We start from the raw sequence: 14,824 nt of genomic DNA, 5'->3' as shown, positions 1-14,824 counted from the left end.
TTTCCAGATACTAGTATCTGTTCAAAGGCAGTTTATATGTTCCCAGTCCAGCTGGTCTGTATGCATTCCAGTTATCATTCTCCACTCCCTGGGGAGTATACAACCCAAGCTGCCTAAGGGTGCCGGAGGGTTTTGGGATCCACCTCACATAACGGGTACACATCCCCTGCTGGGTGAATACGGGCATATTTGAACTAAGTCACCTTGCCCAGGGTGACACCATACTTCTAAATGGTAACTGACATGTTAATGTATTTGTTTGTAGAGATGACGTGGGGCTGCTTGTCAGTTTGTGAGTTTGTTGTTCCTGGTTTCAGGCTGGCTGGATGACATTGGTCTGCCGCAATACAAGGATTCATTCTACGATGCCCGGGTGGACGGCAGGATGCTTCACTACATGACAGTGGTGAGTGGAGACATTATCCTTCGTGGGGATGCTGAACTGAATAGCTTCCCACTACTCCAGTCTTGTCACAGTTGGTTGGGCTGGGAGACCTGGTTGGTTGGGCTGGGAGACCTGGTTGGGAGGGCTGGGAGACCTGGTTGGGAGGGCTGGGAGACCTGGTTGGTTGGGCTGGGAGACCTGGTTGGGAGGGCTGGGAGACCTGGTTGGTTGGGCAGGGAGACCTGGTTGGTTGGGCTGGGAGACATGGTTGGTTGGGCCGGGAGCCTGGGAGACCTGGTTGGTTGGGCAGGGAGCCTTGGAGACATGGTTGGTTGGGCTGGGAGACCTGGTTGGTTGGGCAGGGAGACCTGGTTGGGAGGGCTGGAAGACCTGGTTGGTTGGGCAGGGAGCCTGGGAGACCTGGTTGGTTGGGCAGGGAGCCTGGGAGACCTAGTTGGTTTGGCAGGGAGGGCTGGGAGACCTGGCTGGTTGGGCAGGGAGCCTGGGAGAAATGGTTGGTTTGGCAGGGAGCCTGGGAGAAATGGTTGGTTGGGCAGGGAGCCTGGGAGACATGGATGGTTGGGCAGGGAGCCAGGGAGACATGGTTGGTTGGGCAGGGAGCCAGGGAGACATGGTTGGTTGGGCAGGGAGCCAGGGAGACATGGATGGTTGGGCAGGGAGCCAGGGTGACATTGTTGGTTGGGCTGGGAGACATGGTTGGTTGGGCAGCGAGGTATAGGAGACATGGATGGTTGGGCAGGGAGGTCTGGGAGAAATGGTTGGTTGGGTAGGGAGCCTGGGAGACATGGATGGTTGGGCTGGGAGACATGGATGGTTGAGCTGGGATGTCCTCCCTACTGAGATACCAACACTAACTTGGCTACCATGCTTGTGGTGAAGGATCAAATGGTTACCGTGGGAGACCTGGATAGTTGTGTTTCCTTTTAGAAAGTCTATATTTATCTCCCATCTGTATTGTCTCCTTCCCGCTGCAGGAGGATCTATTAGCCCTGCGGGTGAGCAACGAGCTGCACCATATCAGCATCAAGCGGGGCATTCAGGTGCTGAGGATCAACGGGTTCAACCAGCAGTGCCTCAAACGCCGCCCATCAGCTCAAGAGGTGGGTTGGACAGTCCTAGAAGTTTATCATGTTGATTTAATTATCTAGAAGGACTTGAGTTGGTATTTCATAAAAAAAATATGAAACTGCGTATTTTTCAATTCTTTTAACATTGTTGGGTTCTCAGAGTTATTTTAGTACTGTTAAACTGACAACTAATTTCTAATTAATTGATAACCAAAGTAACGAGTGTTCCTAATGAAATGGTTGTTTCATATGATCAGTAATGGTTCTGGTATTGGCAGTGATAGGTTGGTCATTTCAACTAGCCCAAAGCTGATTTCCGACTAGTGGATTAAGAAAATAATTTGACTTGTGCAGAAAACCACTAGTCCCTGTATATTTTCATTTGCCGTGGACCAACAGACTAGTGGCTAGGTCTCGCCCTGGATGGTTGGGATATGTTTGGTTTGAGTACGGCCAGGAATGGAGGCTTCACTACTGGTCGTGATGGTCATGCTCTTGATTAAATGGTTGTGGTATGGGATGGTTGTGATGTTGGTTGTGATGTTGGTTGTGATGGTTGTGTGTATATCCAGGGTCACCTGATGAACATCGCTGGAGAGGTTGCTCTGTGGACCAACCACCGGGTGATGGAGTGGCTGCGCACCATCGACCTGTCGGAGTACGCTCCCAACATGCGGGGCAGTGCCGTGCACGGGGCAATCATGGTGAGTAGGTGTCTTCAACCAATAATTGAAGAGACAACATTTTTATCTACATGTCTACACGCCTTTCTTGTGTAAACCTTCTTTGATGTCACATATATACTTCGTTGGTTTCATGGTTTTATTGTTTTAGAGGGGTGGTCGGGTAGCACAGTGGTTAAAGCGTTTGCTCGTTACGCTGAAAACCGGCTTCGATTCCCGACATGGGTAGAATGTGTGAAGCCTACACCTTCAGCCCACCCCGCCTTGAAGTTTGCTTCTGTTGTATTTGTGACTTCCGATGTCTCAGTAATTCAACAGAAGTGTTGGGGGCGGTCGGGTAGCCTCGTGGTGGCTCGTTACGCTGAAGACCGGCTTCGATTCCCGACATGGGTACAATGTTTGAAGCCTATTTCTGGTGTTCCCCGACGTGATATTGCTGAAATATTGCTAAAAGCTGCGTTAAACCATACTCACTCACTCAACGGGAGTGTTAGGACAAGGAACCCTTGCCATGAATTCAACACTTCATTAAGGATCACCCACCTCATGGACTAGTTGTGACAATGCTCATCTACACACACCGTAGTTGTAGTCAAGTAATGGTGCATCTTCTGACGCTGTAGGTGCTGGAGCCGCGCTTCAATGCAGAACTGTTTGCCCAGCTGCTGTCCATCCCCACCAGCAAGACCCTCCTGCGGCGGCACCTCAACACGCACTTCGTCAGTCTGATCGGTCCCGAGGTGCAGCAGAAGAAGAGGGAGTTTGAGGCGTCACCTGGCTATATTACACTGATGCCCAGCAACAAGATCAAGGTATGTTCTAACTAAACATTAGACATTACAATGCAGAGTTGCATCCCTTAATAGTGCCAGAATCTGCTAATAGTTTCGACTACCAGATAATCCTTAACTTGATCTTTCTAAACTACTGGGTTACAACCAATGTAGTGAACATCTAAGACTGCAGGCTTTGTTTTGTTTTTTCAGAAGGGAAAGTTTGGTATATTTGGCCACAAGCGGAGCAAGTCAGAGACGGAAGCTGATGGCTTCATCTGTCCCATGGACATTTCCTCTCCGGTAGACAAAGACAAGCTCCGCAACGGCACAACCAACGGAACACACGATGTGAGTCCACGCTCCCTTCAGTCCCAAAAATTTTAAAAATGTGTAAATTAGGCTGCCACAAAATTCTGCAAACTTTTAAGCATTGTTTTCATGAATTTTGTAGTTTGTGCCTGTTGTGGCAGGCTTTTTGGTGCTAAAAGTATTAATGGCTGGTGGTATAGCTTATTAAAGTGAATCTGGAGATCACTTGTGTAAACATAGACACATGCACTTTTGGTTAGCAATGAAACAAAAGTCAACTATATTCAAAACGAAATAAATATCTGTTTATATGTTATAACCAGCTTTCGACACATGTTACAATTCAACGGTGTATTTGACAAATTCTGTAGCAGATAAATGCTGAAGTCTGCATGGGTTCTGTATAACGTGGACATTTCTGCAAATTATTTCGCGACCACAGAATACAGCGGGGACTGACACTTAGTCAGAAGTGGAAGGTCAGAATTAAACACTGCTGTGGGGCAAGGATGGTCTGTTGGTGGCAGAAGGGAGTTAGAGAGGTGCATGGATCGTTGTTCACAATAGAAATCAATGGATTGTCTGGGGCAACACACAACTATTTACAGACCTGAGTGCGATGTTCAAGAAACAAAACCATTCTACAACATGACACTCAGTTTTAAACAATCAGGGTATTTAAGCTTGAAAGGAACCTGGTCAGATTTTGTTCATATGTGAGGATTTAGCATTCTTTGTATTTTCGTGCCATTAACACATCAAAATAAAAAATGGCAAGGTTAAGATAAGATCTCACTGTCAGAAGGAGGCACTTAGAAATCATGTTTTAATTCTACAAATTGGCCATGAAAAGACTATTATCCACATGACTGATTATGAATAGCTGACTGTGAAGAGGACTTCTGTTGAAAAAAATAAAAAATTTAGAGAGTGATGATGGCCAAAATACAGGATTATGGCAATAATGTAATAGAGGTAGAGTTCTTAGAATTATTAGCGATGATATCTATTGTTTGATTTTTGTGTCTGCATGTGTATCAATCTGTGTCCTCGTCTTTCAGCCTAAGACTGAGAAAGCTGTCAAAGAAATAGGTGCTTTCTCCAAGGAAATAAACTCTCTCACAGTAAGTGTTTCAGACGTGGATTGTAGATTGAATCGCCTGATTGTGGATGTATGGGTGCACCTTCCCCGTGCTCGTGGGTATGTCAGCATCATCCCTGTTGTCATGGGTTTCACCGAAGTGCTAAAGATCGGTATTAGTTTAGCTTGCGATTCGCTGTGCAGAGTTGTGTCCCTTGGGCACGCCAGGTTTGTCAGCACCATACCCGCGCTCGTGGGTATGTCAGCACCATCCCTGTTGTCATGGGTTTCACCGAAGTGGTAAAGATCTGTATCCGTTTAGCTTGTTAAAATAATAATAATAATGTATTGAGTGTGATTACTAAATCAGGAGGGTAATGCTCTGAAAGGTATACAAATATCCATATGATCTGGGTCAAGGTGGCATGATTGTTTAGCATACAAACTTAAATCCCTATTATTTAAGGGGGCATGGGTGGCCCAGTCGTCTAAGGCACTGCGATTCGCTGTGCAGAGTTGTGTCCCTTGGGCACGCCAGAAACCTATGATTGTGGGTTTGAATCCCGGTTCGCCCCGATTATGTTTCTAGGTTTGTCAGCACCATACCCGTGCTCGTGGGTTTCACCGAAGTGGTAAACGTCTGAGACCTGCATCACTTCAGGCTTTCCTCCCACATTAAGCTGAAACGCCGCGATATAACTGGAATACTGTTAAAAGCGGCGTTAAACCCAACTCACTCACTCACTTGTAACAGTAAACATGCAGTTCCATTTATTGTATTCATGTATCACTATTGTATAAAGGCCCGGTGGCCCCTTCACTGGGAATAAACAAACTCAAGCTTTAGGGTTTTCACCAACATCAAGCTGACACTCTGTGAGATAACTAATTACTTCTCATACAACATTAACCCAAACTCCCTCAAAGCAGTGTTAAGCCGGATTCACTCTTATGAGAGTGTTCGTTGATGTGAGAAGCCTGAGATTATCAGGGATGTGAGCAGGTTCCCGAAAAAAGAGAGGAAAAGTTAAACATTTGATTGCATTTTAAGCAATTTCGTGCAGTTTAGACAACATTCAAACCAAGAAATGTAATAAGTCAATGGCAAAAGTCAATAAGTCAAATAAACAAAGATGGCAGATGCAGTAAAATTTTGAAGTTAAATCAGTACTTTTAAAAAATCGGGCACAATTTCCGCTCAACCGGCTACTCGCCAGGCCTGGGAGCAATACTGCCATAAACTTCAACCCCCATCCCCCAGACACAAGGACAACTGTCACAAGCGTGCAGTGTCTGACCCTATCCCCATCTTGAAGCATATTGAAAAAACAACTGTAAACATGAACAACTGTAAAACATCTCATTCACTTATAGGCTAATAGACAACTTTATCTTAAAAACAAGCCATCATCTGAGTATTTGGAATTTCTGTGTGAAATTAACACCCCACGTATTCGTGATAGAAAACGTATGACGTCCGAAAATCTATGCTGCTGAAAGCTCTGATCGAAAACAGGACAGATCACATATTTCGGAGGGTTTTTAAAAAATATTTGATGATATTTTTACGAGGAAGAATTACTGTTTTAAAAAACGTGATTTTCCGTGTTTCTGCAGAGATTTCACATCCCTGTATTATCGTAGAATCTATTTTAACTAAAGCTTTTGTTTATAGGGGCTGTAGGGTAGTCTAGTGGTTCAAGTGTTCACTCTTCATGCTGAAGGCCCAGGTTTGATTCCCGACATGGGTACAATGTGTGAAGCCCATTTCTGCTGTCCCCCGCCGTGATATTGCTGGAATATTGCTTAAATCCGCGTAAAACTATACTCACTCACTCACTCACCATAAGCCCAATAATCGGAGGTTAGTGAGCATCTTGAGGGACTGTGTCTCCCAACATCCATTTATCTTACATAAACCACAAACTTGAAATGAGGGGCTGGTCATTCATTATTGAGGCTGGGTGGGTCAGAGGGAATCAGGGTAGGGTGAACGAAACATATGCGGTCTCTAGGGGAGGGCCATAGAAAATAGTGCATATTTTCGGGAGGGTCATGAAAAAAAAGCAGTTTATGATAAGATAAAGTTCTTTTGCATTTTAACTTTTCAGGGAGGGTCATGAAATATATACCAGGACATGGAGGGGGTCATCCGAAAGTATGACAAGCATGAGGGGAGGGTCATTATTTTCAGTACATTAGTGCATCCATCAAAAAGCTTTGTTTCTTTCACTCTTCTCCCCACACCCCCTAGAATAGGCCAGACTGCTGTCATATAGTTGGAACATTGCAGAATGCAGCATTAAACAACAAACATGCAAAAATTAGCTGAGGATTATTTTTGGATATGACCTGTGATGTCTACGCCCAGCATGATCATGTTGATAATAATCAACAATGTCCTTTTTCTTTCAGAACATGCTAGCACACGACCGATTCTTTGAGAATGTTCAAACCTCCAACGTATGACTGGTCTAGCTGCGTCCGTCACATGTCTGCCACGTGTCCGTCACATGTCCGTCCACCCGTCAGTTCTACTGTCTCGGGGGGCTGCTTGGAATCTCGCCTCTTAGTCAAGGGAGACAACTCCTGCATGAACCGCCTTCGGCAGGCTCTCACACTGAAACAAGTTCTTCAACATTGTCTTCAACAGTGTCTTTTACCAGGACGACCCAATTCTAACACGCGCATGCATTTTGGGAGAATTCATGCATCATACATCATGCGCCGATCAAATTTCATCAAAGAAGGTATCTGTATCTTCCTCGCCTCAACACCCGGATCGGTAACCATGTGACTATTCTTACTGGAGTTCTACCTTTTGGACGTTTCCGTAGCCTTGGTGCAAAGTTAAGGCTTCTCTGTAGATGTGTACAGCCATATTTTTATAGGAGACTTTGTAAGATAGTGTAGATACTGTTGATATGTCCAATGTAAATAGTACAACATAGTGCATTGTTGTGGTAGTAATTACAGACATTGGATCTGTTTAGTAGAACTTTTGCCGACTCCACCAAGTAGTTACACTGACAGACCAGTAGTCCAAGAGCAGTTCCTACCCAAATGTGACATTCAAAAAGGACCGATCTTCTCTTTGAGACATTGAGATTTTTAATTGTGCTTCCTGTTTCTTGTGTTGACCATTTTGTTGCTGTTGTATCTGTTTTAATCAAATGGAGAAATGTTTTATCGCCAGATTCCTAAACTCTACCAGTGCTACGCGATGTGTTTTAAATGGAGTGAGTCGATTTTTACATAATTTTATACAAAATATGAAAAACCCAATGTCAATTTGCCAAATTATGATTTTCTTCCAGACCCTTTAAACCCTCCTCTTTAAAAAAATCAATCTGTTTACTATGACTAAATAACCATTGGCTTGACCTTTGCCCTTTAATTTGTTTTCGGTCAAGAATGAGGTGGGAGGGAATTTGAAATAAGATTGCGCACATTTGCAAGTTCCATCCAGATGTTTTCCTGTCAAGGAAAGCGTTGGTTGTGTGGAAAGCAAGTTTTGATCATGTACTGCGAATATTTTGTCCCGTTGCTTTTTGTCTTGACATTTCGCTTGGTCACCTTTCGTTTGTTAATCTGCACAAAACTGCTCTGAATATGGATGTACTATATTCCTTCTACTTTGTAGGGTTATGAAACAATGCATTATTTTCCCGACAAAATATTATTTACCCACTTTTGAAATATTTCAAAACTTTGCAGTCTTTGACGGCTCCTTGTTATTATGAAACCCAACAATTGTACTGAATTTATTTTCATACCATATCTATAGTGTTTGGATAAAATCGGATGCCGATAGATTTTGAGAATTTGTTGATGACACTGCTGTTGATGGTTCCGTGGTGCTGATAGTCCTAAAAGTTGTATTAAGAGAATTGTGCTGATATATGACCAGAACTGGTTATACAGTCCAAGAAATAATGTCTTGCAAATTGCGAAAAGGCTAATGACCCTCTTTGATTAGCTAGTAGCATAGAAATGCCCTTATATCCCAGTCATCTCCACGCTGCAGTTTACCATGCAGAGTTGCATCCCTTAGCCGTGCCAGGAACTTATGATCATGGTTTGAATCCCATATTTGGCCTGATTTGGGATGTAGGTTTGTCAGCACCATACCCGTGCTTGTGGTTTCACAAAAGTGGTAAAAGTCTAGCATTTCTTCGAGCATCACATCAAGCTGACACGCTGTGATATAACTGAAATACTGTTTAGAGGCGTTAAGAAATTCAGGAAGGAATCCATTGTTACACAATACTGAGGTGTAAATGAACCATTGACAGTTGGCTGAAGTGCAAGCAAATATTTCTGCTAAGCATTTGTTTGGGGGATTGTGAGGGGCAGTTCTGTCAGGTAGAGACTAATTAATATTGATTTTGATGTAAATGAGAAGCTGGGTATAAATTCAGCTGTTTTATTATGGTGGAATAAAAATAGGAATGTAATTGATTTTTGCAAATGTATACATTGTTTCAAGTGCCACTAACAACGTACCTATTCATGTCTGGTTGTGATGAATTGACCATGTGTGCCTACATGTAGGCTCAGTGTGCCTACTCACTGTACCAACCTGGGGACTGCAGGAGAATTTATATTGACTTTTGAAATGAAAATGCTTTTGAAATATTTCCGCTATTTTTCATATTGGTCAATGTTTACACATTTGCTAAGGTGTATTTTAAACGAAACAGTGTTTTGTATTCATAAGAATGTGTTGTTACCAGAACCACTCCCCCGGTTTGGTACTGGTGTAGAAGCCTATATTTCCTTACCTGATTCGACTGACTACCCCCGACCAGCTCAATGTCTTGCCTGAGAAACTAGGACATCCCAGAAACCCCACATCACATAGTAAGACTTGTGGTCTGTAGCTTGAAATAACCTTAAAGATTTCTTAAAAAGATTGTTTGATGATGCCTATTATATTCGACTGAAAGTTAAAAACTTAAGTACTGTTCCAAGCTGATTGTGCCAACGAAGTTATTCAAGGACATCCAATTCATTAAGGCCTCAATTTATAGATTTACGTCCAAAATGTTATTAAAAAATTATTTTTTTAAATTAATTATTTTTTAATATATATACATATTTTTTTTTAGATAGACTGTTCATAGCATCAGTGATCATTAACTGTCGACAGATGTGATTCATATGAAGCATGAATGTTTGGTAGGACTACATATGTGGTGATTTTATGTAAGGATAAGGACATGTTAGTTTTCATCATCTGTAAGTACTTGGGGACCCATGAAGATCCAGGGTAGAATAGGTCTTCAGCAACCCATGCTTGCCGTAAAAGGCGACTATGCTTGTCGTAAGAGTCGACTAACGGGATCAGGTGGTCAGACTCGCTGACTTGGTTGATGCATGTCATCGTATCCCAATTGCGTGGATTGATGAACATGATGTCAATCACTGGATTATCTGGTCCATACTGGATTATTTACAGACCGCGGTCGTATAGCTGGAATATTGCTGAGTGGCGTTAAACAACAAACAAAACAAACAAGATACTTGGGGGGACAATAAAATAATGTGAGGTGGAATGTTTGGTAGTAGTGAGTGAAAATCCAATAATTAATTTATTATGACCTTAGAAATGCTTCAAGTGTGAGCATGTCCAGCGCAGGGTGTTGCTGGGATGTCCTGTGTTGTTCTCCTGAGACTGATATTCTCACACTGATATTGTCTTTGAACATTGTTATTTTTGTAACATTTACCCACCTCCTGACAAAATGTTGTACTCTGAAACTCAACTAACATCCACTTTTGCCTTCACAATATATTTTTCTGCCTCTATCTTTATCAAAAGAATAAATTATGTCAGACACACCTGTCAAGACTAGCACATTCACTAGCAATGCATTTTCACAATATTTTTTGTCTGTATCTGTATCTGTATAAAGTCGTATCCTAGGGACTTGGATGTTTCTGAGTAATATATTTCTTTGATATATCATGCACCGAAGTACAGTATGTCATTTTTGATACATATTTCAATGTCATATTTTCATATACAGCCATGTCTCATATCTGCTATATACCATGTTTACATAGCTTAAGATTTGATACCCTATTGCAGTTGCAGGGAAGCTGGGCGCTGATGTAAAAACTAACTCGCCGTAGCTTTCTTTAACATATGTCCATATGTCAGGTCAGATGTTGGGCAAAATTCTTAGACTTCGATTTATTTCTCAAGGGAGAAATGGAATCATATAAGTATGAAAATTTGGTCCCCAGCAACCTTGTCATCAAGCGTCTTAATGGATCAGGTGGTCAGGTTCAGTGATTGGTTGATTGCCTGTCAAAACACCCCAACGACATATCAATCACTGTTTTTCGGGCCAATCGGGTAGCCTAGTGGTTAAAGAGTTCGCTCATCATGCCGAAGACCCGGGTTCGATTCCCGACATGGGTACAATGTGTGAAGCCCATTTCTGGTGCCCCCCGCCTTGATATTGCTGGGATATTGCTAAAAGCGGTGCAAAACCTCACTCATTTTTTCATTCATTCACTGTTTTGTCTGCTCTAGACCTGTTTATATACAGGCTGCTGTCATGTAGCTGGAATATTGCAGAGTATGGGGTTAAACTGCAAACACTCGCAAACAAACTCAAGGTTGGTGAGTTGGGAGGACTGTCACTGGGCATGCCTGCAGTTACCACTTTCTCACGTTTCTGATTGGCTGTTTTGACTTCTGGTTTTTGATTGGTTGAATAAGCCTCATTGAAAGTAGATTCTTCACATACACACTAGAAACAAAAGTTTTGTGATTTCCATCAAACGTTGACAAGATTAATGTTACATGGAGGTGAAAACAACTCCCAGATTGTCTCTTCTGACAACAATGTGACAGCATTGGGAGAGATAGTCTTCTAGGAGTCATGCTAGTTGTTGTGTTATTGTATCTATGAGATATATGGCTGTACATGATTGTACAGTGTCCACTCACTACCAGAGCCATTATGGCTTCTGATCCACATTTCCATCAGTCTGTCTGTTTTCTAGAAATACAAATTGCTGTTATTGTGTCATGTTAGGTTAGGTTCCAACTGTTGTACCTCTGTCTGTCTGTCTGTCTTAGTGAGCAGTTCTGCCGTTAGTCCAAGTCTTCCAATTCCCTTCAGAGAGCAGAGGGGCGACATTGAATGTGAGCAAACTAATGTAAGGAGATCAATTTAGGGGTAGTAGGGCGATAAATATATGGGTTAACTAATGCAAGGTGATAGATATATGGGTTAACTAATGCAAGGGGACAAATATATGGGTTAACTAATGCAAGGGGATAAATATATGGGTTAACTAATGCAAGGTGATAAATATATGGGTTAACAAATGCAAGGTGATAAATATATGGGTTAACTAATGCAAGGTGATAAATTGAGGGTTTAATATACAGAGATAAAATGATTGGTTAACTGTAAGGGAGAAAAAATTGATGGATTAACTGTAAAATAAGGAGATAAATTGATAGGATAACTGGAGAGTAAGTAGATAAACCAATTGGTTAACTGTATGTAAGGAGATAAATCAATGGGTTAACTGTAAGGGAGATGAATCAATGGTTTAACTGTAAGATAAGGAGATAAATTGATAGGATAACTGGAGAGTAAGGAGCTAAACCAATGGGTTAACTGTAAAGTAAGGAGATAAATCAATAGGTTAACAATTTATTAAGGGGATACATTTAGTTTGATAAGACGTACTTGACGTACCTTTGACATAATGGAAACTATTCTCTTGAATTACCATTAACAAGTCAGAACCGGTATTTTCATTCTAACTTGTAACCATGTTTGATTATAAAGTGATCATTTGGATAAGGATTAATATTGTTGTCACCCAAATTGCCAAAATTTGTAAGGTACTGAAGATGAGTTCACACTGATAAAGCAACCATGTCGGACAGTAGAGCTAGGTACGAGGATACAGCTTGATGTGAGGGTATCGCAGTGGCAACATGTTTGAGTTGCTACAGCACAACGAACACCACCAGTGTGAACCCAGCTTTGCCCAACTCTGTAGAAACTGTATATAACCTGTATATAGCACTGCCGTCCAACCACCACTTCAGTTCACGATCTGTGCACGAAGCCAACTGGCAGTTTTAGGCCACCTTTACCAAATTTTGTCTCATAACAAAATGCCACCAGTTTAGTTAGTTTTCCAAAATGTTCAAATGTATTTTCTTAATTCTTTCGGCTCATTCCGGTCTTTCCAGTTGTCGAATTTCCAATCCAACTTTAGGCCTCCAATATCAGAAAGTCATACATCTTCAGTTTCTTTGACCACTTGTGTCATTCAGTCGAGCAGAATGCCCCTCTCGTGGCTATTTTGTCGACTTGGTTCTACCTTCGTGCCAGGGAAAATCGTTAAGGAATAGTCCACTTCTATATTTTCTGAATATGATACTACTACCTGTTATTCTGACTGTCACTGTGCCTGTGGTATATTTTTACATGCAAACTACATGTTCATCTATAAACAGGAAAGTAAATATTATATTTTTAAATAAAATGACCATTTTCTAGGGCTAAATGTTGTGATGGAGGTTTCCTCTTGAAGTAACTGAAAGTGGGGAGAGTGGTGACCCCCAACTCATCTTCAGATAATAAGTGTTGCAGCGAATTGTGTTCCTGACTGGTAGACATGGTATATTTAATGCGTGGGAACAAATTTATACAACATATTGATATTTGTTTGACTTTCTCTGCCCCTTACTGCAGGCTGACTATTTTCAGTTTGTTCAAATAAGCACACATATATTCAGTTGAAATAATCAATTCACTTCTCAAACATACTTGTCTTTTGTCGCTTATTCTATTTTGATTAATTTCAAGATCCATTCATTTAATTTGATTTGATTTTCTTTGTCCTATTTATTTAATAACTAAAACGGATGTCATTGCAAAGTTTTGTAATATTTCTCAAGAAATAATGCTTCTTAATGCAATGAATGGTTTCTTTTCACCCTTACAGTTCTGCACATTGGTATAAACTGTTGTTTTTAGCCGTCATATTGTAATGTTTTTCATCTTCAGTTATGAAATCTTATTTACTTGGATTTTGACACTCATTAATCATTTTTAAAGTCGGTCATTATTTTGTTTTCATGTTTTACTATGTTATGAAAAAAAGAAAGATGTCCAATTGTTTGTTTGTTTGTTTGCCATGGAAACTGAAAACACTGGGGAATCTAGAGGGAACTAGGCCACCTTTTATGCAGGATTCAAGCTGGACTTATCCTGGAATGTTTTTATTCTTCTACTGTGACCTTGTCAGGAATGAAATAAGACATTCTTGCGTTCAAGACATGAATGGTAACTTAGATTCCGACAATGGTGTGGCTAGAATTGTCAGATCTGTCAATTCCAGGGCCTGTTCCACAAAGTGATCTTACCACTGCGATCATAACTCCCATACTTTAATATTGACTTACAACAGTCATAGTTACGATGATGATCATATCTCCAGTACGTTAACATTGACTTACGACAAGACAATCGTAGGCTATGATGATTGTAACTCCCGTACCTTAACATTGACTTACGACAATCGTAGCGCTCTGATGATCGTAACTCCCATACTTTAACATTGACTTACGACAATCATAGCGCTCTGATGATCGTAACTCCCATACTTTAACACTGACTTACAACAATCGTAGAGCTAAGATCACTTTGTGGAACAAGTCCCAGAGAACCAACTTCAGGTATACCAAAAACATGGAATTATCATCACGTAAAACATCTTTATTTCAAAAAGCATATTCTATGTGTTCTGTGTCAATGGAAAATAAAGGATTGCTGACTAATGCATCCAGTCTAATGTAATGTGAAGATTTCCAGATGAATGGACTTTGGACATGTATGTTAGCCTGAGAGAACATGCCTCGGGTGGTGGTGAGTACATGGTAGCCTGCAGACCTGGTTCTCACATTCACATCTTGAATATGGTTCTCGTTCCATGATTGACAGTGCCAGATCTGAACCTTCCCTCGCTCAGTCTGAGGCAGAATATCAGCAAACTGGTTCAGATATTGGATTATATTTTGAGTGAGAGAGCATGTGAACTCTTAAAGAATTTGACTGACTTGTGCAATGGTATGTGTCAAGTTACTGTGTGTTTTCATCATGTAATAAACAGCATTATCAAATAGTCATGTTTCTGTTCTTTTTAATTAGCTCTCTGTGTTTGTTTGTTTGTTTGTTTTTGAACGCTGCACTCGGCAATATGAAGACGGTCTCTAAAAAATGGAGTCTTGACCAGACAATTCAGTGATTGACATCATGAGCATTGATCTACACAATCGGGCCAAGTCAACACGCCTTACCACCTGATCCAGTCGCTTCTGATGGCAAGCATGGGTTGCTCAAGACATTCTCTAACCGGAACCTAGGGGCCGTCGGGTAGCCTAGTGGTTCGATTCTCGACATGGGTACAATGTGTGAAGCCCATTTCTGGTGTCCCCCGCTGTGATATTGCTGGAA

At 41.5% G+C, this 14,824-nt stretch overlaps 1 protein-coding gene across 15 annotated transcripts in view; it reads left to right on the top strand.

The window, feature by feature from the left end:
• LOC139462207 (liprin-beta-1-like) overlaps nt 1–14,492 on the top strand; it is a 167,245-nt gene extending 152,753 nt beyond the window's left edge. For all 15 annotated transcript variants that reach the window (XM_071243788.1, XM_071243790.1, XM_071243789.1 and 12 more), the window contains 7 exons: nt 318–406; nt 1,381–1,506; nt 2,046–2,177; nt 2,780–2,968; nt 3,143–3,280; nt 4,303–4,365; nt 6,738–14,492. In XM_071243788.1, coding sequence (XP_071099889.1) covers nt 318–406; nt 1,381–1,506; nt 2,046–2,177; nt 2,780–2,968; nt 3,143–3,280; nt 4,303–4,365; nt 6,738–6,791 — 791 coding nt within the window. In that variant the 3' untranslated portion in view covers nt 6,792–14,492. The remainder of the gene's footprint in view (nt 1–317; nt 407–1,380; nt 1,507–2,045; nt 2,178–2,779; nt 2,969–3,142; nt 3,281–4,302; nt 4,366–6,737) is intronic.
• The last annotated feature ends 332 nt before the right edge of the window (nt 14,493–14,824 follow it).

This window comes from Haliotis cracherodii, unplaced genomic scaffold (assembly GCF_022045235.1).
Source record: "Haliotis cracherodii isolate W230 unplaced genomic scaffold, xgHalCrac1.p SCAF_15, whole genome shotgun sequence".
Lineage (NCBI taxonomy): Eukaryota > Metazoa > Mollusca > Gastropoda > Lepetellida > Haliotidae > Haliotis > Haliotis cracherodii.
The sequence above is the reverse complement of the archived record's forward strand: the minus strand, read 5'-3'. Positions and strand labels throughout refer to the sequence as shown.